Here is a 27,922-nt window from a genome sequence, read left to right as displayed (position 1 = left end):
ACTGGGCTGTGTGGACCTCAGTGACTTTTTTCTTCTAAGATTATTTATTTATGTATGTGCGTATGTATGTATGTATTTATGTATTTATTTAGTTATTTGTTTCTTTGTTTGTTTATCTATTTAATCATTTATTCATAGTTATAATAAGAGAGCCCTGGGTATACTGAAAAAAGCAGCAGGTTTTAAGGCAGGCACATCCGGCCCCATGGACTCTGGCGCTGCTCTGTGTTTAACCATTGGCCTATTTCCTATCCTCTCTGGGATCTGGTCTTCTTATCAGTGAACTGGAGATACCAGGTAGCAAAATACAAGATTTGAGATCAGGGAGACCCAGCTCTAAATGACGACTATTTACAAAATAGTTGTGACAAGCAGATAATTTAACCTCTTCCATCTGTAACCTGTGGACTACAACTATACTTTCCTCCAAGGATTCCTGGAGGAATGATAAGATTACCCGGTGAATAGCAGACACTGGGTCCCTGTTCCATCCAGATCTAACCTGTCTGTGAGGAATGCGATTAGAGATGACTCTTGGTGGTTCAGTGTTTGTCTGGAATCCACTATTTCTACAGTAGACCTACCGATAGAAGATGGTAATGTTGTTGAGGAATTGCATCATTAACTTCATTAACAGGCCAGGAAATGCTGGCACAGAGAGTTCCAGTAGCTGCTGAGGTCACACAGAAACTAATAGAGACACAGGATTCAAACCCAGGCCCTTGGGGTCAGAGTCTGCATGCTTCACCCTCCACCCGATGCTCCTCCACCCTCATGGGGTTCATGTGAGGGTCAGGAGTCCGTGCTCATGAGACACTAGTACAGACCTGAGCACACCCAGGGTGAGTCATGCTGGCTGTTACACTGTCACCATAGGAACGTCACAAACCAGAGAGTCTGAATCTGGTGGCTTTGAAAGAGAAGACACCCGGGCACCTTCATGTGGCTGTGGCTCCCCTTGGAGCCAGTGCCCCAAAGAAAGCATCATAACCACTACCTCAGGGAAAGACTTAGAGATGTGGTGGGACCATTGTTACAACCAACGCTGATTTGATAGCTCCGTTGTCATGCTGTGCCTTCCCTTGATTAGCGTCATGAAATTAAAGCACACACACAAAAAAGTGGACTTCTGATATATTTTTAAATTTTTTGTGCCTTTCATGAAAATCAAAGTACAGAATTCAAGTAGTAAAGCTGGGGCTCCAGGGTGTGGGCAGGGAGGGTCGGGGCCGTGGTCTGGGTGGAGGCGCTGAGGGAGGAGACGGGAGCTGCCCGCTGTGTGCCCTCAGGGGCAGGAGGGCTCGGGGGCGGGAGTCGCTGATGAGGCTGTGGGGACAGAGGTGGGAGAGGCTCCCCTGGACCAGCCCTGGGCCCTGCCCCTGAGTAATGGCAGAATTCCCTGTTGCAGAGTAAAGCTGTCTGCTTGCCGAGCAGTTTAACCCTTACACAATAATCGAAAAATGTACATATTATTCGAAATAACCCAAACCCAGAAAGGAAGCACGCATGGCTGGATCCTCAGCAGACACGTTCAGAGACAATAGATGATGCAGGAACGGTGACCCCTCCGTGGCCCCCTCTGTCAGAAGCTCTTCCCATCACCGCAGAGGGCTGTTCTCCTAAACACACAGAAGGCGGTGATGACGAAGTAGACGGCGCTTATGAGGAGGAGCAGGAGGTAGGTGTAAAAGGCAGAGGTGCTCGTGAGCTGCAGGGTATCTAAGAGAAGTGCTTTCATTAGTTACCTGTTCTTTTGAAAGGGAAGGACATAGTGATGGGCGGAGGTCACAAGTGTTTATTTCTGATGACCTACTATGATGCGACACCCCCCCAACACCAAACCCCAAAGTAAACAAGGACCACCACCACCACCAGGACAACTCAGACTCCAGCTCAAACGTCAAGTCAGTCTACAACCCCTGCTAAATACTCTTAGAACCGTCCTAAATGCTAAAAAGTAAGTTTGTGTTTTTAATGGATGAGTCCAGTGAGGAAAAAGAATTTCTGAGCGCTTTTAGCATTTTCTTCACCCTCACCATGTGTGTAAGTAGTGATAACAGCTAATCTTCCTTAACCCCTATCCAAATGCCAAGCACCTATTCTGAGAGCTTTGTGAGCAAAGCTCTGATCCTACTTCATTTTATAATAGTCTATGAGATTGTTATTTTCATTTCCATTTTACAAATCCACTGAGGATGGAGAGAACCAATTTGCCTGGTGTCATACATTTAGAAAGTGCCAGAACCCGAATTTCATTCCAGCAATATGACTTTAAAGAACACATTCTCAGCACCCTGTCGTCCTGCATCTCCTTGTGCAATAACTACCCCAGACATGAAAAGGCTCAGCATAAACATCAGGTTGAACTGCTGATCTGGAAGCATCTGAGCCATTTCACGTCGTGCATCAATGAGATTCCTACAACGGTTACATGCATGGAAATCTGCGGGGGTTCACAGTGGGGTGGGGGTGGGGGTTAGTAACGACAAGATGGTACAGAATGGAAGAAAGTGCTCCATCAATGCAAATTCTCAGAAACTTTAGGAGCCCAGGCCTCACCTGGCTGTCCTGAATGTCTCTCAGGGTGGCTCTGATGTTATGGGATAATTGCACTTAGTCTCCTTTGAAATTTTGTAAGAAATATATGTTGTCAAGAAAAAATTAACAACAATGCTGATGGGCCTGACTTGGCTGCTCAATGGACCACAAGGTCCAGTTTCTTCCTGTGGAAATTTCCCTTTTCTGCACATTATTTCATAGAGTGAGAACTCCAGAATCACTAGCACTTGGTGTGGAAAGGGATCTCAGGAGGTGATGCGCTCACAACTCACTGCCCTGGGTCGGGTCAGGTGCAGCTGAGCTCCAGGCCCCCTGATCCTGGGAACCGAGGAGGGATCAGCAGGGCCGGAGCCAGTGCTTCTAACTCACGTAGGACCTTCAGGGAGGGAGAGGGGACCACCAACTAAGGCCGATTCTGGGCCAGCTAAATGGATGCCCTATGGGAGACAGTCCACACATGTGACCTTAACCCTGCAATGACTGAGTTGGGTGTAATTGTTCCCAACTGGCAGATGAGGACACTATTGCTCAAAAAACGTAAGGAATTTACCCATTTTCATATAGGGAATAAATAAAAGACCTAAAAGTCTAAAGTGCCATGTATGATTCTCAGAAGCCCACGCACCTACACCCCCACCCATGGATCCATCCCGTCCCAGGGCCTTGGCGCTGGGATTCTTGCTCTTTGTCTGTATCTTAGAGGAGGAGCAGAGAACCGAGGAAGGGTCTGAACCGTTGATTCATGTGGGCTGGGTGCATCCCCAGATGGAGCTCTGTGGCTTCGTAGAAAGGACTTAAATTCAAGGTCTTGCCCTCATCTGTAAAGTGTGGGTGGTGCGCGGGAGGGGAGGTACTGTACCCCTTCACAGGAGCATAGTGAGTTTTAAACAGAAAATACATGCAAGAAACAGCACAATGCCTTCCGTATAGGAAGCTTTCGTTAATCGTCAGTTCATATATTAGCTACGAGCAGTGACCTCAGATGAAAAATATCTAGAAGCAAAGAGACATCATGTTTCCCTGGTCATTAGAAACAAAGCCAGGCTAATGAATGAAATCCATTGTTTAAATACTTTGGAGCCCAGCACTGTACCCTCTAATTTGGCCATCTCACACCAAAACCAACATTTTCTGTGTTAGGATGACTCCTAGGAAATGACAGTATACTGATTTATAATATTACTCAGTCTATTTCTACAAATCCAGTCTGGCTTTTCCATCTTAAACCATGGAAGTTTAAAAGTTAAGTTTATATAGAGGAAAAAAGTGCTGTAGCATGAGATAAAGGCAAAGATACACAGGAACTTACTGTTTTCATCTTTCAGGCACGTTTTTGTAGAACTAACAACAGTGACTTCTAGAAAAAAGGAGAGCAAGTATTAGTTTATTGTTCATACCTATTTTTGACAGTGTGATATGTATATGTGAATGTGTCTACATATGTACATACACAAGATATATACACTAACTCATAATCTATATATTTTGTATATTTTAATATATGAAGGTTATATATAATTTAATATATACCATATTATATATTTATGTGTGTGTGTATATATATATATGTGCATGTATAATATATATATGTATAAGTTGGCAACAGAGAGACAGGAAATATGCTGATTAAAAATATCAGCCCTGGACTTCCCTAATTGAACAGTGGTTAAGAATCTGCCTGCCAGTGCAGGGGACACGGGGTCAAGCCCTGGTCTGGGAAGATCCCACATGCTGTGGAGCAACAAAGCACATGTGCCACAACTACTGAGCCTTCGCCCTAGAACCTGCAAGTCACAACTATTGAGCCTGCAAGCATGTGCCTAGAGCCCATGCTCCGAGACAAGAGAAGACACCTAGATGAGAAAGCTGCACACCACAACGAAGAGTAGCCCCTGTTCACCACAACTAGAGAAAGCCCGTGTGTAGCAATGAAGACCCAACTTATTTTAATAAATAAGTTTATTTATTTATTTATTTATTAAAAATCAGCCCCACAATTCCAGAAATAATTGGTCTTTTTCAGTATAAACCAAGGAGGTTAAAAAGATAATTTGATTAGGAGGGGAAAATGCTAGAGGATGAAATAAAGGCAAATATATTCAAAAACTTACCATCTTCATGTCTTGGACAAGCTTTTCTAGAATCAGTAGCAGTGCGTTCTGGAAAAATGAGATCAAATATTATCAATCGTCTGTGCCTATTGTTTTACAATTTGTCTATATGTCTGTGTGTATGTACATATATATATATATATATATATATATGTCTATCTGTATGTCCATGTGTGTGTGTGTGTATATATATAATGTCTGTCTGTGTATATATATATATGTGTGTATACATGTATACGTATATAATCTACTGACAGAGAAAGTGAGGAGGAGTCATTAAAAGTATGAAAATGATGAGCCCCACAATTCCAGGTGATTGGTCTGGTAAACTTCCAAAGGGAAATTGATCAGCAGGGAAAAAAAGACGGAAGCATGACATAAAGGCAAACATGTACCAAAACTTACTGCTTTCATCGTCCAAACAATCATTTGGAGGCTCCGTAGTAGTGACAACTGAAGCAACGACTACAAGAAATGAGACCAAGTATTAGTCACATATTCATGCCCATTATCTGATGGTGCACGTGTGTTTATACGTGTGTTATTGTAACACACATGTATCTAAACTGCTGACAAAGAGACACTAGTTAAAAATATGAGCCTAAACTGCTGACAAAGAGATGCTAGTTAAAAATATGAGCCGTGCAACTCCAGGAAGAGTTGGTCTGATTCTATGGAATTCAGTATATTAATTCTTCATCAAAATGAATTCGTCCAATCCCAGAATTCACAGCAGAATCTCATATTTGAAGGCCTCAGGCTTAGGCAAATTTCCCATCTAGGAAAAATTTAAAAACCAGCCACACCTTTCTATATCACCTGTATCCCCACCACCCGCTACTCTTGCACAGGATTTTCTGCACTTGTGGTGTTTGTGGAAGTAAAGATAACAATATTAATAAGGCTAATGTCCATCGAGTGATTGTTCCTGGGCCAGGCACTCGCTTAACTTCTTCACATGCAATATGTCGTTTAATCCCCCAGCGACACTGCAGTGAGATGTGTTTTGGAGGATTCCATGTCACAAAGGAGGAAATAAGAATTAGAGGGTAAGTAACTTGCTGAGACTCATAGCAGTGATGGTAGAGCCAGCACTCTGAGGATCCTTGTGGGGGATTAAATGAGATAAAGCATGTGGAAAGTACTTTGTAAAAAGAATCCTTAGAAATGCAGATAAGTTAATCTATAGAGAGAAAACTGCATTCCACCACTGGGAACACTAAAAACAGCTTCCCTTTTTAAGTATTCTTAGAGGATTCTTCTCTTCTTATGTATTCAATGACGATATTATCATAGGAGCTCAGCATTTCAGTGCAATTCTTTCGAGGACAGAAAAATAGTCACGTTTATAGTCCTCTGACTATATAAAGCCTGAGGTGAGAGTTGTATTTACATACAATTTTTAAAAAGACATACATAGAAGTAAAACATTTTTTTAAAAAAATAATGGTTTGTTGGATGGAGGGAAACAGAGTCAAAATAGTCATTTTGATTCATCCTTAGAAATCTGCTGTAGAATGAAGTTAACAGAAATGCCCTTAGTAGCTTTCTTGCCATGAGTCGCCCGTGGGGAACATTTGTCTGACCAGTTAAGTGCCAAGTGAAACACATTATAAACTCAAACTGGTCTCCTTTATGCTAACAATGAAACTTACTTTCTTCTTTTTCCCTGATCACCTGAAAAATGAAAATCTAAGGACAATTAAGCCCATAGTTATATTGAACTAGCATTTTGTGTATTGCTTCCTCCGTTTTCGTTACAAAGAAATAAAAATTTAGGAGTATTTTGCAACATTACATTTAAAGAGTTTTGTGAAATGATATAAAAACTACAATGACCATATGAATAAATGCATCTATGGCATGTTTTCCAAAGCAAGCGTTTTCACTGACATATTTCATTTGCCCTTCATCGCAGCCCCAGGAAAAGGCCAAGGAACATGTCTGAACCTAATCTGATCATAGGACAAACTAAGGGTCAAAGAAGGTAAAAGACTTCCTTCAGAAATTCAGACTGCTACACAGGACACCTGTGCACATTTTGTTATGGGCTTGTTTCCCACTGCTTAAAAGAGCTTTTTAACCACAGGAAACATCCAGAATGATTCCTTCTTATGGGTGCCCTGGGACCTTGGTGAGTTGTGTTAACATGCAGGGCTTTAAGCGATTCAGGACTTCTGAGTGATTACACAAAGGGCTTATTCTCATTACTGCAGTGCATCCTCCTGGGACAGTAATTCCCCTGAGTGTGTTCACCCACACACCCCTCCAGGCCTCGCACGTCTTAGGGCTGAATCAAAGTGTGTTGAGATGCATTTACCAATGGCAAGAAATACATTCATTATGTAGCATGGGGGTAAGTCTCTACACTTTAGAATCACCCAGTCTTTAATTACAGCGTTTTACCTTACACTGGTGTATAAAACATAAATCTTAAAAACCTAGGACTGTGGACCATAGTAAAAGTGCAGTAGTCAAATTATTCCCCTTTCTCTTGACTGCAATCTGGTCCCGGCACCAACACCAATTTTGACGTTTAATACTGGCTTCTGGACTAAAGTTTGAGTAAAGCAAGATTGAAGTGAGATGACTTTGCTTGATGAGTAGAACAGTCATAAAAGACGTATGATTATTCTTACTTCCTGATCAACTAAGATCATCAACAGTGCAGTCTCTCTCGTGTGTTTACAGTGTGCTAAGCTGTTAGCTGCTTCCATGTAGGTTGTTTCCTTTAAACCATATAACAACCCAAAACACCTCATGGTGACGTTAATATTTTGGAAGATGACAATGCTTAAGTAAGATTTTCTCTTCTTTTTTATGTTTCAGAGCTTACACTTTTTTAATTCTGTGAGGAAATAGCTGGACATTTTAGAAAGATTTCTATTTCTTTGGTTTTCATTACTGCTTGACAGAAGAGGTGGGGTGTTCCCTTTGAAAAAAATGTTCTGGGAGGTTATGCTTATATTTCTATTCACATACCTTCACTCACTGAAGGAAAAAGAATCTCTTGATTAATTCCTTTTTTATTTTTCTCATGTTTGACGACACATACGTGTTCTTTATCCATGGAGTTTTCAGTCACGGTCAGCCAGCTGAGCTTCATGTACGTGTCAGAGGTCTTCATGGTGTTTCCCTGCTGGGATGGCAGAATTTTGTTGCCATTCTTTTCTCTCCAGTAAACCTTGATCACATGAGGGAAAAAATTCTCCAGAAGACAAAGGTATGTTCCAGTATGATCGCGGTTGATTTCAGTAATTGAAGGAAGAAAAGCAGTGGGCTTAGGGGACATGTCTATATCAAAGTCTCTATCTGTTGGGGAAAATAAAATAGTAATTAAAAAGAGTTATTACAGAAAAAACACAATGTTGTGTGTTTTGGAACAACCTAGTAATCAGTAAAAGGCAGAAAAGTTGCCGTTGAACTGCAGTTGGGCCCGTCATACACGGTAGGTTGTGAGGTGGTTACACCTGACATTTCATGAAATAGATGTTGAAGTCCATGTCCCCCTTTTACTTCATCTTCCTTCTAAAGACTCCTGCATTGAGATGCCTTTCTAATTGTATGGTGGGAAAAACATCTCTTATTGGAAAATTTGATGTGCCTCTTTATCAGTGAATTAAAAGTATTATTTCACTACATTTTTTCAACTTTTAAAAAATTTTTGTTCACTTTTTATACAGATAGACTGACACATACCTCTCCTACCGTTGGGCATAAAATCAGACCCTGTGCTTCCTGCTAGATCATCAAAGGCCTTTCTCTTTTTGCTTCCCTTAGTGCCTTTGATCTTCTGTGCTTCTTTCTTACCCTGCCTGGAGGTGTGTTTTTATTTTAGGGCTTCTCAAATGGATTTCAGACACACGCAGTTTAAATCAAATGACAGATAGCTTGTGTATTATAGCTTGTTTCTTTTTCTGTCCTGGGAGTTGGTAATTTAGTGAGTTCTAACTCCAATATGGCATGAGGAATCAGATAATATATCTGCAAGTCCTAGTTCTGCAAATATGCAGAATTAAAGCAGAATTGTGCCTGTTTCAGGATTGTGTCCAGATTTTTTTCAATATTGACATAAATATATAGAGAAATTGGCCCTGCTACCGTGACACAGATGTGACCCTCAGCAAACCACATAAGGCATGAATTGTCAAGAACTGCAGAGCTGTCCCTGCTCTGCCTGGGCTGAGTGGGTTACATCTGTTCCCGTCTACCTCATACACATTGCGAGTATGATTTCATCTTTTCTCACCATTTTGCCTGAATCTTTTAAATCTCCTTTCAAAAAGGGTTTTCATGTATAGAGACAGTTCTTTGCCAAGAGTGTAGTATAAATCTGTCTTTAATCACAAAAGAGGAGCAGAAGCACTGTTTTCACACATGAGCACTAAAACGAATTATAAACTATTAATATCAAGTAGTCAAAGTATCCATTTAAAAGCTCAGGCTTCGGGGGGGGGGAGTCAAGGGAGGGAGGGAATACGGGGATATGTGTATAAAAACAGATGATTGAACTTGGTGTACCTCCCCCCCCCCAAAAAAAAAAAAAAAGCTCAGGCTTCAAAATAGCAAATACTCAGAATATAAAAACATGACGTAAATATTTCTAACATTACATAACAGTGCAGACCATGCACTTTGGAATAGACATATCCCTATTGAATCCTCAAGTCTGCAATATATCCTGTCAGGTGGTTTTAGGCAAGTAACTGAACTTCTTTAAACCTTAGTTTTCTTATCTGTGAAATGGGAAGAAGAGGATTTCTGTTAAGGACTGAGATAGGGCAGGGAAACTACTTATCAAGCTGATATTAAAATTCTCTTTAGTGGGATGGTTTGTTGGCATTTATTAAATCCTTCTAGCAGATAAAATATATGGGTTTTATACGGAACAACTATCACATCAATTAAGAAAGAAGCAAGCCCATCAATCCAAGACCTGCTGTCTCTCTGGCAGCCACAGACCATAGAACATGGGTCCATGCAGATGCTTTTCATGGACTTTGGAGCGGAGATGGCTCATTGAGCTCACAAATTCCATGACACTGGTTCATATCCAGGCAATGTAACAAGAGATGTGACTGCATGAATGTCAACTGATTTCAGCCTCCCTGTAAGAAGCTAGAGTAACAAGAGTAGGGATTTCTTGATGTTCTATACTCATTTCCTATAAGAATTTTTATGCATTGCTTTTAGGGGTGACATAAAAACCAACAATATAGTATTGCGGGCTAGTGGGAGAAAGCAGAACTCTGTTTTCTCTCAAACTATAGAGAAGAGGTTATTAAGAGTAGTATTTCTTATTTAATACACTGTCTACAAGACAAGGAACTTGAACCAACATCTTATACCAATGTAAAGACAAAATATGTTTCGGTGTAAGAATATTGGAACGTAAATGAACAATAAAACAGATATGGTCGTCAAAATATTTTCATATCTTGCCTGAGTCTGTTCTGTGTGTGTGTGTGTGTGTGTGTGTGTGTATTTTCAAAGCAGAACTTCAATCTGCCTCTGAGCAGAGAATACATCAGTTACAAAGTAGTTTACTTTCCATATATACTAACCAGTATCTGCAAAATTGCTCTTCATATGCTAAGGCCAAGAATTGGCAGTCAGAGAAGGGAAATCCTACTTTTTTTTCTCAAAAGCATCTGTCAGTTTGTCATGACTAAGGTAAAAATAGAAAAAAAGTTACTTACCAGCAGGAACTACTATGATCTCAGTCGCTTTTCCAAATATCTTCTTCCAGCCTGAGCTATCACACTGGTTAAAGCTCCTACAAAAATCTTAGCCTTCTCCTAAGCTTCATGACATGACTGGTAGTTTGCACTGACAATTTGACCTTCTGGGTTTTTTTTGGAAGTCCTTGAGTATAGCTTCTTTGGCATCTGTTGTTTTGTAAGTTTTCCTCAGTTAAATGGACTGAAATATCTGCTTTCCGTGGAGGAGTAATCCTGGAAAACACTATTAAACAAAGAAAGGGACAAAAACAGGAAAAGAAGAGATCATTGGCTCCAACTGGCTAACCACCTGCTTTTCGTAATTTCTAGGAAGAGGTTTCAAAGAATCAAGATCTTTTTTTAAATTTCCAGGTGTTCATCTCTGTTGAAACTGCTCAGAGTTTGCATCAAAGAAAGTCCCTTTTGTTCTCACAAGCATCAGGGCTGCTCCATGAGCGATTTGGGAATGTATTTCAAAAGGATGAAAGTCTTCAGTAACTGAAAATGCAAATATGCTGTCACAAGTGTACTTGAGAAATGGGAACAAAGTTCTCCATTCATTGGGAAACATCACAGCAATGCAAGATGAGAAAAGAAGTCCTGTGATGACTTATTATTTTTCCTAGGATAAAGGAGGAAGTTTGTAGAATTCTGTCTCCTTTGAAATAATAGATGCCTCATTTAAACTAAAACTTGAAGACAAAGCCAATTGTGTGATATGTTGAAAGAAAGCTCTTGGAGGCTGTTCTGTAATCTCAAGCCACTCTTCTTGGATTAGGAGAAAAAGAAATTGCCAGAAGCAGCTGGGGCCTCCTCTGAGTATAGATGAGCTGTCCATCTGCCAGGACCCAGACAGCACAGGCCCTGAGTATCCCCACGGCCACTCCAGAGCCACTGGGTCCCACCTAAGTCCCACAGGTAATCAGGGCCTCTGCCCTGAGAATAAAAATATGAGGAGGTCACAGTGGGCAGCTGTCCATGCACAGCAGCTCACAGCCCCCAACACGACAGAAGAGGAAGAGAGACCAGGATAAAAAATACATTGTTGTTGTTTTTTTAATGTGAGAATTGAGTTATTAGTACTCTGAGATGTCAAATACCCCCTGCACCTATTGAGATTTGAGTGATACCCACTCAGTACCTCTCTGACACGCTGTGCTCTGTTTTTTCTTCTCCTAAGACCATGCCTTGAATTCTCAGGAGCTTTAGGAGTTGTCTATTTTTCAAAATGTATGACAGATTTAACCAATAAAATGCCAAAGAGTAAGCAAAGAGTTATAAAATCTTTCATTAAATTTATAAGAAAAGGGGGCTTCCTAGGTGGTGCAGTGGTTGAGAATTTGCCTGCCAATGCAGGGGACACTGGTTCGAGCCCTGCTGCGGGAAGACCCAACATACTGCAGAGCAACTAAGCCCGTGTGCCACGACTATTGGCTTGCGCTTTAGGGCCTGTGAGCCACAACTATGAGCCCATGTGCTGCAACTACTGAAGCCCACAAACCTAGAACCCATGCTTCACAACAAGAGAATCCATGGCAATGAGGAGCCCACGTACCACAACAAAGAGTAGCCCCCACTCACCACAACTAGAGAAAGCCTGCATGCAGCAACAGACCCAACACAGCCAAAAAATAAATATATTAAAAAAAAATAAGAAAATTTAAGAAACGTAAGAAGAAAGGGTATAAGATTTTACTACAGGGCATAAAATTCAACCTGAATAAATGAAAAGACATATCATATTTGTGAAGGAAAAACTCAGTGTCATAAAGATGCTCATATTTCCTAAATTCATGTATGTAAGTTGACTATAATTCTATCAGAACTAAGAAAATAATTTTTTGTTCTATGATATAAGGGTTGGTTGTGAGCTAGTTAAGCTGATAAATGGAAATATGTAGAATAAATATGAAATCATTGAAGATTATTTCTTAAGAATAATAATGAATAGGACTTCCCTAGTGGCACAGTAGTTAAGAATCTGCCTGCCAGTGCAGGGGACACGGGTTCGAGGCCTGCTCCAGGAAGATCCCACATGCCACGGAGCAACTATCCCTGTGGGTCACAACTACTGAGCTTGTGCTCTAGAGCCTGCGAGCCAAAACTGCTGAGCCCATGTGCTGCAACTACTGAAGCCCGAGTGCCTAGAGCCCATGCTCTGCAACAGGAGAAGCCATCACAATGAGAAGCCCATGGATCACAATAAACTGTAACCCACCCTCACCACAACTAGAGAAAGCCGGCATGCAGCAACAAAGACCCAATGCAGCCATAATAATAATAATAAATAAAAATTTTTAAAAAATAAATATTAAAAAAAGAATAAATGAATAGACATTTGGCTCAGCAGATCTTTTCTCTTTAAAATGAATTTATTTATTTATTTTTATTTATTTATTGGCTGTGTTGAGTCTTCGTTGTTGCACAGGGGCTTTCTGTAGTTGTGGCAAGCGGGGACTACTCTCCATTGTGGTGCAGGGGCTTCTCATTATGGTGCTTCTCTTGTGAAGCAGGGGCTTAAGGCGTGGGAGCTTCAGTAGCTGCAGCATACAGGCCCAACTGTTGTGGCTCACAGGCTTAGTTGCTCCGCGGCATGTGGGAATCTTCCTGGAGCAGGGATGGAACCCGTGTCCCATACATTGTCAGGTGGATTCTTAACCACTGTGCCACCTAGGAAGTCCCTGGCTTGGCAGATCTTAACCCTTATTGCAAAGGTCCTGACTTAATATGATAATCGTGTCAGAATATTGAAATATAAATGAAACAGAAATCTTCCAGCAAATGCTCCAAGTGTATGTCAATATAATACTATGATAAGGCATGTTTAAATTGTAGAGCAATGATAAATTATTTTAAAACTAGATATGGACTATTGATTATCTGTTGGGAAAACAAAAATAGCTCTCTACAAAATACCATTTAACTTAGGCTTATATTAAAAAGCCTCTGGAGATATGAGTTAGAAAGAACAAGTCGGAGATTAATTTGGTCGGTGAGTAGAGAAGCTTCGACTGGGAAGAGGACAGGACACATTGTTACTTAATACTTATTTTTTAGCAAGGAGCAGTTTGGAGAATTTTTACCTTTAAAAGCATTTTAAAATAAATACTTTCTGAACGAATTAATGATGAGGACTTACTGAAGGTCGTAGGGAGGAAAATGACATGATCAGATCTGTGCTTTAGGAAGGTAATATAAGAGCAGAAAGGTGGGTGGGTCAGGGGACCAATCCCAGTGAAGCAGACGTGCTTCAGAGACGGTCGCCATGAGCCACTGAGAGGCAGCTGAGGAGCCAGGTTATAGCAGTGAGAGTGGGGATGACCAAGGGTTGGTGCAATAAATATTAACAGGTTTATCAGCGCTCCTAAGGAATTCACAGGTGATAAATGAAATTACCATTAAGGAGGTTGAAAGTGAAGAGAAAGATGTTTTAAAATCCTAGCACACACCCTGTGAGGTGGAGCTTCCTGGTCAAGGCTGTGGGGCAGCCACACCCATCCTTGTCCATCACGGAGACCCCACCCACCTCACAGCAAACATGGGCAAGGGGGGAGCTGGGTGCAAAATTTCTATTTTTTCCTGTGTCAACGAGACTCGGGATGTTTGAATATTTGGGATGCTATTTTCCAGAGATTTGTCCTTTCAGTACAGAAAATTTGATTACGAGAGCTATTTTACTGATCCTACTTACTGGTTCAAACTTCCCTTGTGTGACAAAAGTAGACCCTCTCACTTTCTTATGTGGCCATATGCTTATTTGAATCTTCTGGCTCCACAAAGTCTTCTCAATGGTCCATTAATTTCTGATTACAGGAAATGAACAAATCATTAGTTTAATTCTACAGTATTTCCTTTGAGGTACTTAGAAAGTAGCATAGTGCAATTCCTACCATTATTTGCACAAATATTCTAGCTGTTATATTGCTTGATCATTCTTTATCCAATAGATAGGAATTCTCTCTGTTTCAACCATTTTCATCAGAGGATCAAGTTTCCTACTTGGATACATTTTTTGCAAAAGATTTATTTGATGTTGACCATTTTTAAAGTCTTTATTGAATTTGTTACAATATTGCTTCTGTTTCATATATACATATATATATTATATATACACACACACACACACACACACACACACACACACACACACATATTTGTCTGAGAGGCATGTGGAACCTTCTTTCTCCAACCAGGAATCAAACCTGAACCCCCTGCATTACAAAGTGAAGTCTTAACCACCGGACCACCAGGGAAGTCCCCCTCCTTGGATGTAATCGTTGGAACACATTCTGTATCTTTGTGAATATACAGATCACCCTGACTCCCCCCTTCTCTTCTTTGTCCTTTTGTTACTTCTTGTTCGTTCTGTGTAGTGTCAGGGGAAAAGCATAAGTTTAAACGATGTTCATACTTGGCTTCAAATTCCTTCTCTTCTAACAGCAATGCCTTTGTGATCTTGGAGGCTACAGAGTCTCTCTGAATCCCAAGTTCATTATGTAGAAGGGGGGATGATAATACCTAAGGCAGAAAGATGATGCAAAGTTCAGGGTCTGCCTACTACTTGGTGCTCAGCCGTGGCCAGGTGCTCCCGACAGCCACAGAGGAAGCTGAGGGTCATGGGCCCATCTCAGCCGAGGCTGCGGTTTTGCCTTTCAACTCTGGGCTCCAAGAGGCTCCTGGGAGGAAAACTGATCAGGGAGGCCTCCTGTCTGTCTCATCTGTATCCTCTTTACACAGGGCCCAGGGCAGATAACAATGATCACTACTAACTTTTATTGAATTCTTACCACGTGACAGGCACAGGTCTATGTTCCTTACCTGTATTTACCTAATGAATCTTCCAGCAATCTTCTGAGGTGGGAACACTTATTACATCCCTTTAACTGATGGACAGACTGAATCTGAGAATGTTGAACACAGTAGCTGTGTGTCCTGTGTGGGTATCTATGTATGTATATTAGAGAAAGGGGGGTATCAGAGACAGAATGGGTCACCATCCATCACAATTTCTGAACTGCACACAGCAAGTCAAACATCTGCGCAGATGCCTCCTTAAATCCTTGATTCACTTGTGAACTTTTGCAATATGGTGGTCATCTCCTCCATGAGCCTCTTCTCCCAGCTGGGGCACAGTGACCTCCTATCCACCATAGGTCGTAATGCTCATCACTAAGTGTTCTCCATTTCTGAGCAGCTCTCAGACTGTTGCCAGTGAGGTCGGGAGTGTGTCCAGAAGAATTTCAGTGAAGAAGTCCAGCAAAGAAACTGGTCCCACTAACTTCTCAATTCAGTGCCCAAGACTGAGCTGGAGGTCCTTTACTCTCTTTTCCATCCACCTGAGGAGACTATTTCTGTCCTTCCCAGCTGGGTGAGACGGGCAGTGCAGCACCAAGGGTGATACTCAAGGGGCATGTCTTTGTGTTCCATCTTGATGCTTTCTTTTGCTGTATAGAGTTGTTACGCCTATTTTTCTTGTAAAAAAAAATTCCTAGAATTGAGAAGTCAGGAAAATTCACTGCATAAAAAAATTCTCTGCAGAAATTCTGTGCATTTCCCCAATACACAAAATTTCAATTCAAAGCGGAACATAGATATAAAAATGTAGGACAAAGCCTAAATGACATCGGAAGATATAAACAACAATAAGTTTATGCTTCATTCTTCCGTAAAGCTACAAAATGCTTAAAATACATGGTGCCTGGTACAGAGGGGCAGGTGAAAGTTGGTGCACTTACTGTCCAATTCCTTCTTCCCTGCACTCACAGAAGTGAGAAGGACCTGAAGCTTGGACTTGTGGTTGTGGGAGTCTCATGGGGAAATGTGATGACCTGGGACAACAGCACCCAGGAGGGCAACCAGACAGGAGGGGTTTCTGGGTTGGGAGGAAGCTCATTCTAGAATGCAGTCCTGAGTCAGGCTAGGAACCAGCCCATTGCAGAGGGAGACATGTCACTTTATCTGTTACCTCTAGGGCAGCAGTTCTTAAAAATCATTCTGAGTAAGAATCAGCTATGGAGCTTATTGAAAAATGCACATTTGCAGCTTTCATTCCAAATTTGGGTTCATAATGTTGGGGGCCACCCAGAAGATGCACTTTTATTCCAACCCAGGTGCTTTTGATATAAGGGGTCCAGGGACCACAGTTTAAGATACACTGCTCTGGTAGAAAGTTGGAGGATCCAAGACACAAGAGACCATATACATATGACTCTGGCATTTCTGTACCTCAGTATGAACTTTACATCCTTAAACGTAGCCCAGTAAGGCAGCCATGACCCTCTCCTATATGACTTTTCAATTGAAATGGGTACTATTCATTGCCCCATTGTTCACACAAAGTGTCCTCTAACTTGAAAATGAGAAAAAATAATCTGAGTCATTCCAGTTTGGGAAATGGCCACGTCAACAGAGGGGGTCAGGGTGGAGAGAACAGTTGGCTTTACTTATTTAACACAAAAGGGTTCTGGTTGTGCGGTAAACTTCACAAGTAGGTGTGCATAGAATACAATTGTTGCCATAGGTATAGAAATTTATTTTTCCTGCACTTTCACGATGTCAGCCATGCCCTGGTTGGTCATATGAGGAAAATAGCAGTTTGTTCAAAAGATACGTGAGATACCAGCTTGAGGTTCAGGAAGTCCAAGTTTTCATTCCATCTTTTCTCATCCTTCACATTCCTCAATAATGAAGACACTGCATCCCTGGCCATTTTCTCTGAATAATGATGAGATAAATGATGCAGTATAGCTCACCTTTCCCTTGTGTTCTCCTAAATATCCCCCCTAACAAATCAATCATAGGTGCCCTGTGTGTCCTAAAGAGAAGATTGAATGGACCCTCCCAGCTCCTGGAGGAGTTACAAGAATGTGCTGCCTGCCAGCTGCTGGCGTGAGGCCTGTAGATGGAGGCCTGTTTTCAGGGAAGACCATGGCTGTCAGGGGCAGAGGTGGGTAGTGATGGAATATAAATGTGGGGGGATGGGCACTGAGCTCAGAACTTCTCTTTGCTCAGAGTCAAGAGAACTGGGGGCAGGAAGTGAGGCAGGGGTTGGTACCAGGGCTGTTTTTGGCAGCCACAAGCAAAATTTCCCGTGCAGGGCACAGGAAGTCTGAATCAATGTGCTTCTCCCAGACAGCGCAGTAGTACTTGCCAGAATCACTTTCTTCCAGTTTTGAGATTTCAAAAGTATATCTATTCCCTGTGCCTTTATACACATCATATTTTCTTGAACTGACTCCAGATTCCAACACAACCTTTGAGTAGTAGATGTCGTAGTAGAGAAGGCGTTGGGGTGCTGTCCCCTCCTGCTGTTTGTACCAGTGGATATACTTGGCATCTTGTGTAAGATCACAAGGGATTGAAGGAGTCTTCCCAGTCTCACTAGTGATTGATATTTTCTCCCCTTCCCTGTTGGAAGATACTTGACTGACTGCAATGGGAAAAACAAAAAAAAATAATGAGGAAGAGAAAATAGTAATTTTTTGTGTCACCCCATACCCCTCCAGGAATTGCCTTAAAATACAGAAAGATCCCGTGAGCACCCAGGCAGCACACTCACCAGGAGCCAGGAGAACCAGCAGCAGCGCTGGGGCCCGCAGCATGTCTGGGCAGTGAGCCAGACTGGGTTCCCAGCAGATGTGACAGGCAGCGGACTCAGTGAGGAGCTCTCTTAAAGAGCACCTCGCTGACCCCAGAGGGAGTGGGTGCTGGGGGAGGCCTGGGGAGGAGCCCGCCTCTCTGCACCAACCCCTTTCTTGAGGGCCCCCCTGTGGCAGGCTGGGAGCAGGTCTCCCTCCCCCAACCCCTCCAGGAAAAGAGAAGCCTGAGCACTGAGAGCTCAGAACTGCAAGCAGATGCATCAGATGGGCGGGGGCGGGGGCGTGGTGTAAAAACATGGATAGAGCTTGCCTGTTGCCCAGTGGGGTGAGCAGTCCTGAATGGGGCTGAGTTCCCTGCAGTTCAGAGTTTCAGTGTTCATGCTGCTGCCATGGTCTTGTCTGGTGATGAACTGTCTTTATATTCTTTCCCTGAACTATGTTTCCTCTTACACCTTTGAGGCAACAACATGCAAATCCACCAAGATATGAATCAGCCCTATTATAAGAAATTAAGATCAGTTATGTTGGTCTCCATTTGACTCTCCTTATAAGTAAACAGATGTGTGTGTGTGTGTGTGTGTGTGACAACTCAGTGACAAGACAAGAATAAGGATGCAGATGCAGAGAATGGACTGGAGCACACAAGGTTGGGGGGTCGGGGGGCGAAGGGGAAGCTGGGATCAAGTGAGAGAGTAGCATAGACATATATATACTACCAAATGTAAAATAGATAGCCAGTGGCAAGTTGCTGTATAACAAAGGGAGATCAACTCAATGATGGGTGTTGCCTTAGAAGACCGGGAAGGGTATGGTGGGGGGGAGTCGCGAGAGGGAGGGGATATGGGGATATATGTATAAATACAGCTGATTCACTTTGGTGTACCTCAAAAACTGCTACAAGAGTGTAAAGCAATTACATTCCAATAAAGAGCTAAAAAAAAAGAAAAGAAATTAAGAGCAATTATGTTGGTCTACATTTAACTTTCCTTAAAAGTAAATGGATGTGTGTGTGTGTGTGCCTGTGTTATAAATCAATTTGATAGAGGATTTATGTTCATCCTTAAGTAAAACTGCCTCATATAGGGTTTGCAGAGCTGGCAAAAAACAAAAAAAATGCAAGGAGATTGCAACATTTGCAACATCCATAAACTAAAGAAAATATTTTTGTTTATGGGAAATTCAGGGAAACGCAAATCAAAACAACAATGAGATATCACCTCACACCTGTCAGAATGGCTACCATCTAAAATAACACAAACAGCCAATGTTGGCGAGGATGTGGAGACACGGGAGGCCGCGTACGCTGTTGGTGGGGGTGTAAATGGTGCAGCCACTGCGCAGAACAGGACGGAGCCTCCTCAGAAAGTTAACAATGGAACTCCCACCTGATCCAGCAATCCCACTCTGAGTGTTTATCCAAAGAAAAAGAAAACCCTAATTCAAGAAGATATCTGCACCCCTATGTTCACTGTTTCTAACAGCCAAGACATAGAATCAAACTTAGGGCCCATCAGCAGATGAATAGATACAGTAGCTGTGGTGTATATATATATAGTTTGTGATTTATGCGGCCCCTAATTATGTAGTGGGTTTAGACAGCTCTCCTGACTGCTTTACAGATCTGTCTCCTGACCGGCTCTCTTCCTCTCTCCCATTCTGTTTCTCTACCTTCCCACTGCTCCTCTCTTTATATCCCTCTGTCTCTCCATCTCCTTGTCCACAGATCTCCTCTATTTCTTATTGCTACCCACCCCTAGTCTCTCTCTCTCTCTCTTGCCTGCCAACTCTGACTTTATTTCTCTTTACCTCTCCTCTGGTTTACCATTCCTTTCCTCATCTCTGTTTCTGACTCTTTCTGTCTCTCCACCTGCTTGTCTCTCCACCTGTCTTTCCTTTTCTTTTTCTCTATTTGTCTCTCTCTTACCTCTTTTACTTTCTCTCTCCTCTTCTCTTTCCATTTCCGCCCATGGTCATCATAACTCCTTTAAATTCTCTGTTATTCCAACATGTGTGCTATTTCAGGATTAGTGGCTGTGTAAACTGGCTTTTCTACATTAAGATGTTGAGATGTTCCTGGTTCTCTATTATACGCTGAGTAACTTTGATTGTATCCTGCACATTCTGAATTTACATTCTGGGCTCTAGGCAGTGCTTAAATACTATGGAGAGTCCTGAGTTTTTCTGTTAGCAGGGAGTTGACCTAGTTATGCAACATAAGTTCCCACCTACCTTTGATGGGCAGGTCCAGATAGTGAAGTGTTCAAAGCCTTTGCAGTACGGTTCACATTGCATTGTGTGCACCATCAGTGGCCAGTCTACGACGTGGGTTGTTGTTTACACTTACATCAGTTTGCAAAGTCGGTTTCGGGTCACATTTATGCATGTGCATCTAGGGGCTGATCCTAGTTGTGAAACACCATTATATGAGATTTCTTTCTTAATCTCCCTCCTCTCTGCAATCTCTCCAACACTGTCCAACTCACAGGAACCCTCCCTTTGGTCCTTGGACCAGATAAGTGGGCTTTAGTATATTTGCTCTGCTGTGCATTTCCTGTACCTGTGTCTCCCTTCGATATCAAGCAAGAGGAGGATAAGGAGAGAACAAAAGCCACTGGGTTTCTCCATGCGCTCTTGGGACCACAGGTTCCCTGGTGGGGGAGAAGGTCCTCTTCCCTCTAGGTTTAGCCTCTGATGCAGGCACTGCTGCCTTCACAGACACTGGGGTGGCCTGGGTGGGATGTGGGTGTGGGGTGGTGAGGGATGGGAGAGAATGGGAAAAGACAAAAGAAGCAGACAGAGAAACAGAGAGCAGGGCTCTCTCACCCCCTTCCCTCTGTCCACACTTGGTGCCCATACGGGCTTCAGGCTGTCTTTGGATCCAGGCCAGGGGAGACCCGAGGGCAAAAAGGAAACTCCCCATCAGTTCAGTAGTGCTCACTTGATGGTTTCCTCTTTCAAACTACCTGTTGCCATTTATTTTTCTGAGTCCCCAAATTCATGGGGGTTAGTGGCATTCAGTGAGAGACATTCCAAGTGAGGCCAAATGTGCTCACTGCAAGTTTCCCAGACTGGATCTCACTCCCTGCAATGTGCGCCCTCAGCTCCTCAATCAAGGGGTGCAGTGTCTTTCCCCACGGGGGATGGGGTTCCAGATCTGAGTCTAGATGTCAACAGGCCTAATGAATTTCTGGCAGCTCCCTTCCATCCCCAGCATTGTCATGACAACAAGGCCTGGAGGATGAAATCCCACCTGGAACAGAGCTGATTCCTCCAGGCCCAGGCCACCCTACCAGGTCACATGGCAGTCAGCTGATGGGCTGGCTGGGGCTGGGCTGGTCCTCAGCTAAGTCTGACCCAGATCACAGAACAGCCTGGCTGACCCGTGAACACGTGAGGATTAATAAACCATTGTTGTTTTAAGTCACTATGCTTTGGGGTGTTTGTTATACAGCATGTTGTACAGCAGTAGTATAGAGAGATAGATAAATATATAGATAGATGATAGATAGATGATAGATAGATAGATAGATAGATAGACAGACAGGGAAAATATGCAGAAAGTTAATATATATAAAGACAAAAAGAGACTTAGAAATATACATTATTTGTTATATCAGTATATTCATATACTAAATAGATGTATAGCCATGTAGTTTGGAAATAACTGCTGAGTGGTTGCTGGGGTAAAATCCAACAATAGAATAAGGCTCAGGAGACAGTGACCAAGAATGGGTGTCACTGAGGGGTCTCTGGCAACAGCACAGGAGGGTGCCTGTCAGAGTTGTCTCCACATTAGGAAGCACTCGCCGCTCTCTCACTAACTGAATACAACCCTTTGTCAAAATATGTAGGTTAAATTATTTGTACCAAAGTCCAAACTATTTGCATTTGAAAAGCCTGTGCAAGCTTGTGAGTAAAGAGGTGGAGGAGGAGGAGGATGGTAGTTCTTGGTCTATGTGAATATTTTTAGAAGAACATATGTGATATCCCTTGTGACAGATTAGAGCACCTGCTAGATCCTGTTATAAAGCTTTTCCTCTGACAAGAAATAAATTAAATTTTATTTTACAGTTACACTTTTCTTAACCTACATGTCTAGAGGATTAAACCTACATATCTCTCATTTAACATTTCATGCATGTATGTTGTAATTTAAAAGAAATCGTTTGTTACTATAATGGAATTCAGTTCTTTCTCTCCTTCCCCTTCCCTACCACCTAGAATCTGCAGCAGAAGCCGAAGAAAAGAACAACACTGAAAAGCCACTTTTAGGACAATGAGAACTACTTTTGTTGAAGTAAGTCATTGAAAATGAAACTGGATGACAAAGTAGTTAAGTATGGAGCCTTTCCTTAAGTAGATTCAAAGCAAAATTTCAAGAATATGGATGTGATTATAAGCCGCACATTTTAAATTGTCAAATTTTCTCTTAGCATTTTTTTAAACATTTATAGGCATAAAAATGTGAAGGATGAAAAATGTTTACGAGTCCCCAATTTCTAAAGAAGGATGACTTAGTTCATTTTTGTTTAGTAGCCAGGAAGTGTCTGTGTCAGACATGGTTTAATTACAAACCCTAACTTCTGGGGGCGGCGAGGGCAGCAGTCCTGGGAGGCTGTTACTGTCATTGTCTCCACTTACACGGAGGCAGGTGAGACTGAGTGTGTGTGACTGGTCCAAGGTTGCACAGCTGTGGGGGCAGAGCTGGGACTCATGCGGCCTGTCTGGTATGAGGATCCGCTCTGGTTTTGCACTGCATGGATGTGTCTGGTGTGCTTCTGAGTTTCTGAGATGACAGATGTGGTCCAGTCACAGCAGTTGGGGCCAGAGGTGCCTCTGGTCAGGGCACACTGTTCAGTCCCTTCAATCATCAAAGGAAACATTTCAACCTCAGAAATAGGAGCAAATAAACTGAATTGTAGTAGCAGCAACTCTGATTAATTATTTAACCACAGAAAGAAAAAGAGAGTAGATCTTAAAAATTCTCCTCATAAGAAAAAAAATAATTTGTAACTATGTATATTGAGTGATGTTATTGTGGTGACCACTTCACATTATATAAATGTATTGGATCATTATGTTATATGACTGAGACTAATGTTAAGTTTTGTGTCAATTATATCATCACTGAAAACTAATGAAATTTTTTTAAAAAGCGGGGAAAAGTAGCAGACTGACTCAGAGCAGGTGGGCCAGACAGGCTGTCAGAGGCAGGCAGGGTCGTGGCAGACGGAGGCCCTGCACTGCATCAGTGGTACCCAACCCACTTGGGCCTCTCTTTTCCACAGCAGTCTTCACACATAAAGCAAAAACGTGGGCACGTGAAGAGTAGATCCTTTTCAAAAATATTTCAGAATACATTATTGGGTGGCTTCGACCATGGTCTTGTCAGTGTCTATTTTACAGCCCATGTTCAGTACATAGACTTTGTTATAAAAAATGCATAGTTAACATGTAGCATTTTCCTTTTTCTTGCTACATCTCAAATATTTTTTGTGTTCTTTTTCTAAGTATGAAAAACCTTCAGTGAAAGTCACCAGAGGGAAGAAAAAAGACTGGAGATGGGGATCTCCCTTTTGAAAGTTGAAATAGTGACATCCACTGCTGACGTTATTAAATAGCTAATAAAGAATTTATTGATTGTAATACCTCACAGACTTGGTACCATATCCATGGGGATTTAGTCGCTGCCTGTGGCTGATAGGGTAATGTTATGATCCATCCTGTGTTCAGGGCGACTGAGTCTGATGTCTTAACGAACAGTTGCAGAAAAGTCTTGCGCTTTATTCTGAATCAAAAGTCCCCTTAATATATTAGAGTAACATTTCTTTGGAAGCAAAAATATCCTTTTATTTTGAAATGCAGAATGGATTTTCTTTGTTTCATGTCTCAGATTCCTTTTGTGTTTCTTCTTTAACTCCCTACAGTTCCCTTGTGGTTTTAACTCATGCCCATGCAGTGTTTGTACAATTATAGAAAGTAACGCAACTAATATATCGGAGGTTCCCTGGTGGCCCAGTGGTTACCACTCAGCACTTCTGCTAAAGCCAAAAAATAAAAAAATAAAACTGAAAATATCAACATGGTTAGTTTTATTTTTGTGGTATTGCAGTTTGTATTTGCCCAAAAGTGTTGGAATCACAACAGGAAGACAAGATGGATTGTGAAGACATATGAAAAGTACCAGACATTCTGTACTATGTATCATGAAATAATCTTTTTCTTCAACATATCCTCTAAAATAGTCTGAGTACTCTTATTTTGACCCCATTCTATGAACTCATAGCCATCATTTTCCCTTGTGTTTCTCTACTTTGGATTGAAAAGAACTCAATTATATTGTGAGCTGTTTGGTGCAACAGGAACATTGAACACAATGCTTCATGGGAAGGCAGCATGTCCATCAGTTTTCTGTCATTACTCATTGTGCCATTCAAGAAAAATGACCCTGTGTGTGATGGAAATGGTGCTGGTTTGGGTAGAAACTGGCCATTTGTGTGGATCCAATCAACTCCACATGTGCTTGGTCGAAGAGTGGGTTACAGGACAGAAATTCAGCTGGAGGCTGTCTGGGAGGCTGGGCGTAACCAGGGGGAGATCGTTTCATACAGTAAGGGGGAGGGGGAGCTCCAGGGTCTGGCCTTGGACTAAAACCTCAAGAATGCAGTGGTGTCATCACAATGAGAACGTCCTGTCTCAGGAGTGGACTCGCCTCTACACCACCACAGCTGGGCCTGAGCGGAACACCAGCGTGTGACTTTAATCTGAGAAAGTGCTCTCCCCCGACATGCAGGGCGGGACAAGTAGGACGCGGCAACCCACCCCCACCTCCCCGCCCCTCAATGTTGGCTCTGAGAGCAGAGACCAAGAGCAATGAAGGATGTGACTTGAAAGTGCCACAAGGTCAACTGTGAGAGCTTGAAGGCTTGGTTTCAGCCATGGAGCTGTGCATCCCTCTGGCACTGGACGGATGAGGTCCAGCCCCTGAATCTCTGTTCTGGACCTGCTGGGTGGGAGGGGGTGGGACACCTGCTCCTCATGCTCACCTTGCTGACAGCCCCCTGCTATTCACCCGTCACCCTGTCATCTGACTCCCTGGCCCCTAGTAAACCTTGCTCAGGATGACTCTGAAGCCATTCTGTCCTCTTAAGGGGACTTATGTGACTCAGTACCTGGCATTCAATTGCACAGGTCAACCCAGGGCCTCCGTATCTCTGTTCTCATGAAGGAAAAAGCTGTTGCTCACATCTGCAGCCTGTCCATGTCACTGGGTTCAGGGGATCGGGTCTTGTGTCACCCCGTCTACACTGAGGAAATGGAAACAAGAAGTACCAGCCTCAGTGAATCACAGATCATGGAGGAGCACAGGTGGTTGGTTGAATGTCAGGGGTGATCTTAGGGCTGCAAGGAGTCCTGTCTGCTCTTTCCTCCAGAGCAGGGTCAGGAGCGTGGACGGAGGTGCAGCATCTGAACACCCTGGATATAAGATTCCCAACTCACCCAGGAGCTAATTGGAGGAATAGCACACAGAAGTAATGGGGAAGCCGCCCCACAGCCTAGAGTGTGTTTGATAATAATCACATGCGTGTGTGGAAGCATATTTGCTTCCATTAGCTCTGGCCCTTTGAAAGTGAGCAAAGCTGGTTGTGGTTTAAGTGTTCTTGTTTCTTTCTAAAACCCCAGGCACTGCTTGTACAGCCCCGACCTGTAGGGGTTGGTTTGACATTGAGCATATTCCAGGAATCAACCCCATTTGACAGAGCACTTGAACAAAGCAGCCTGAGAAAATGGACCACCCTCAGCCACACCAGCCCCCTCCTGCTGCCAGTCATGCTGCACCCCCATCCCCACTGGCCTCCCCTCTCTGCACCTCCCAGGCCAGGGCAGCCCAGGGCGAATTGCTGAGAAGTTGGAAACCACAGGAGACACTGCCTAGCAGGGCCCTGGCCGTGAAAGCAGATGCACAAAACTTTCAGTGATTTGCACATTTCTCCTCTTGGCTTCTATACTTACGACACCATTTCTTCCCAAGGAAGAAATAATTCCACATCTGTAAGATGAGGGCTGCATATTTTGTCTAAAGAGGACTGATGAAATTCATGAGAACCAAGGAGTTGATCTAAATTAGATTTCATCGATCTTATATCCGGTTGGTATTTTTTTTTTCGACCGGGAACCTCTGTTTCGTTTCCCACAAACTTGTTTCTCTGTCCGTGAAGCTGATTATCAACAAAGAAACAAAACCAAAAAGGCTTCCTAATCGTAAATGAGACAGGGCTTTAATTTTGGTACAGAAAACAGTTTTCTGCAAAAGGTTTCATGAGAGGATATAGAAAAATATACAATCATTTATTTTTTCCCTTCTACAATGAATCGAACATTCCCTTTCTGTCTGTGCCTATAGACACACATATAAATGAGCATCTTCCTTGCTAGTATTGTTACTCAATAGAAAAAAATGGTTAAAGGACATGAACCATATTTTAACAGAAAAGGAAACTAAAAGACTTTGAATATATGAAAAGATGCTTATCCTCACTCACGGTAAGAGAAAAGCAAATTAATAACACAGTGAGATTCTATTTTTCACCTGTCTGCTCAGCAAAATCCTGAATGCAGCCCTCTCCCTACAATCACCTACATTGTGGTACAGGCGCAGGATGGTGCTGTGTCCATCATGGGCAAATTGGCCATACTATCAAAATGACCAATACACAAGGTCAAGGTGACAGAAACACTATTCTAATTTCAGCATTTATAAATAATAGCAACAGGGTGTAAATAAGCCAGTGGTGTCTCATGGTGGTAAGGAATGTATAAAGTATTGTACACTCACCAGGGAGATATCATGCAGCTGCCGAAGCATCTCTGGACACTGACAGAGAGAGGACCCTAGGTTGTATAAGTGAAGAGACGTGCAGGACAGTGTATACTGTGTAGGAAATGTGAGTATGAATGGAGGGAATTAGAATATATATATGCATATCTATTCATCTGTACACTCATATTTGCTCTTAAAACACAGAAGGATGCAGAGAAAACGGAAGCATGACTCTCAAGAGGTCAGGAGGTAGGGACACTGGTTGAAGCGAGGTTGAAGCATTTTGATTGATTTTGAATGCATGCAAACATATTACCTAACAATTTTTATTTTATTTATTTATTTATTTATTTATTTTTTTTGGCGCACGGGCTTAGTTGCTCCGCGGCATGTGGGATCTTCCTGGAGCAGGGATTGAACTCACGTCTTCTACATTGGCAGGCGGATTCCCAACCACTGCGCCACCTAGGAAGCCCTACCTAACAATTTTTAGAGGGTTCTGTTATGCAGATAATTTTTTGCAGGACACTTCCTGGTTAATGTCCCATGTCTGTAAATAATCTACAGTTTTTGGAAGATGCATAGTAGTCTGTCATATGACATCCTTCAGTTTATTTTTGTGGTATCTTATGGGGCATTTGGGGTAATCTGGGCTGCCATAAACGGTGCTGCATTCGATGGGCATCCGGGCACACAAATCTTAGTATATACATTTTGTTTCCTTAGGAAATGGATAAGTGAATGGTGAGATCTCTTTCTGGGTGAAGCACGTCTTACTCTTGAGCAGTGAGCTCTGTGCTGGCTCCTTGCTGCCTGAGACTTGAGCTGGCAGCTCTGGGGCTGCTTCAGTCACTGGCTGCCTCCACCAGGCTGCACATTAGAATTACTGAAGGAGGATTTTTTAAAATCTGATGCTTGGGCTGTGTGGACCTCAGTGACTTTTTTCTTCTAAGATTATTTATTTATGTATGTATTTAGTTATTTGTTTCTTTGTTTGTTTATCTATTTAATCATTTATTCATAGTTATAATAAGAGAGCTCCGCATATACTGAAAAAAGCAGCAGGTTTTAAGGCAGGCACACCCGGCCCCATGGACTCTGGCACTGCTCTGT

At 42.4% G+C, this 27,922-nt stretch overlaps 1 gene segment (V, D, J or C); it reads right to left on the bottom strand.

Annotated features, from left to right (window-relative positions):
- Positions 1-1,130: 1,130 nt before the first annotated feature.
- Positions 1,131-18,017, bottom strand: LOC130851420 (T cell receptor gamma constant 2-like). The segment is given in 8 exon segments: positions 1,131-1,719; positions 3,869-3,916; positions 4,671-4,718; positions 5,076-5,135; positions 7,653-7,982; positions 10,370-10,432; positions 17,517-17,819; positions 17,949-18,017. Coding segments are annotated over 8 exon segments (1,032 nt in total).
- Positions 18,018-27,922: the final 9,905 nt, after the last annotated feature.

Source organism: Hippopotamus amphibius, chromosome 4 (assembly GCF_030028045.1).
Source record: "Hippopotamus amphibius kiboko isolate mHipAmp2 chromosome 4, mHipAmp2.hap2, whole genome shotgun sequence".
NCBI lineage: Eukaryota > Metazoa > Chordata > Mammalia > Artiodactyla > Hippopotamidae > Hippopotamus > Hippopotamus amphibius.
The sequence above is the reverse complement of the archived record's forward strand: the minus strand, read 5'-3'. Positions and strand labels throughout refer to the sequence as shown.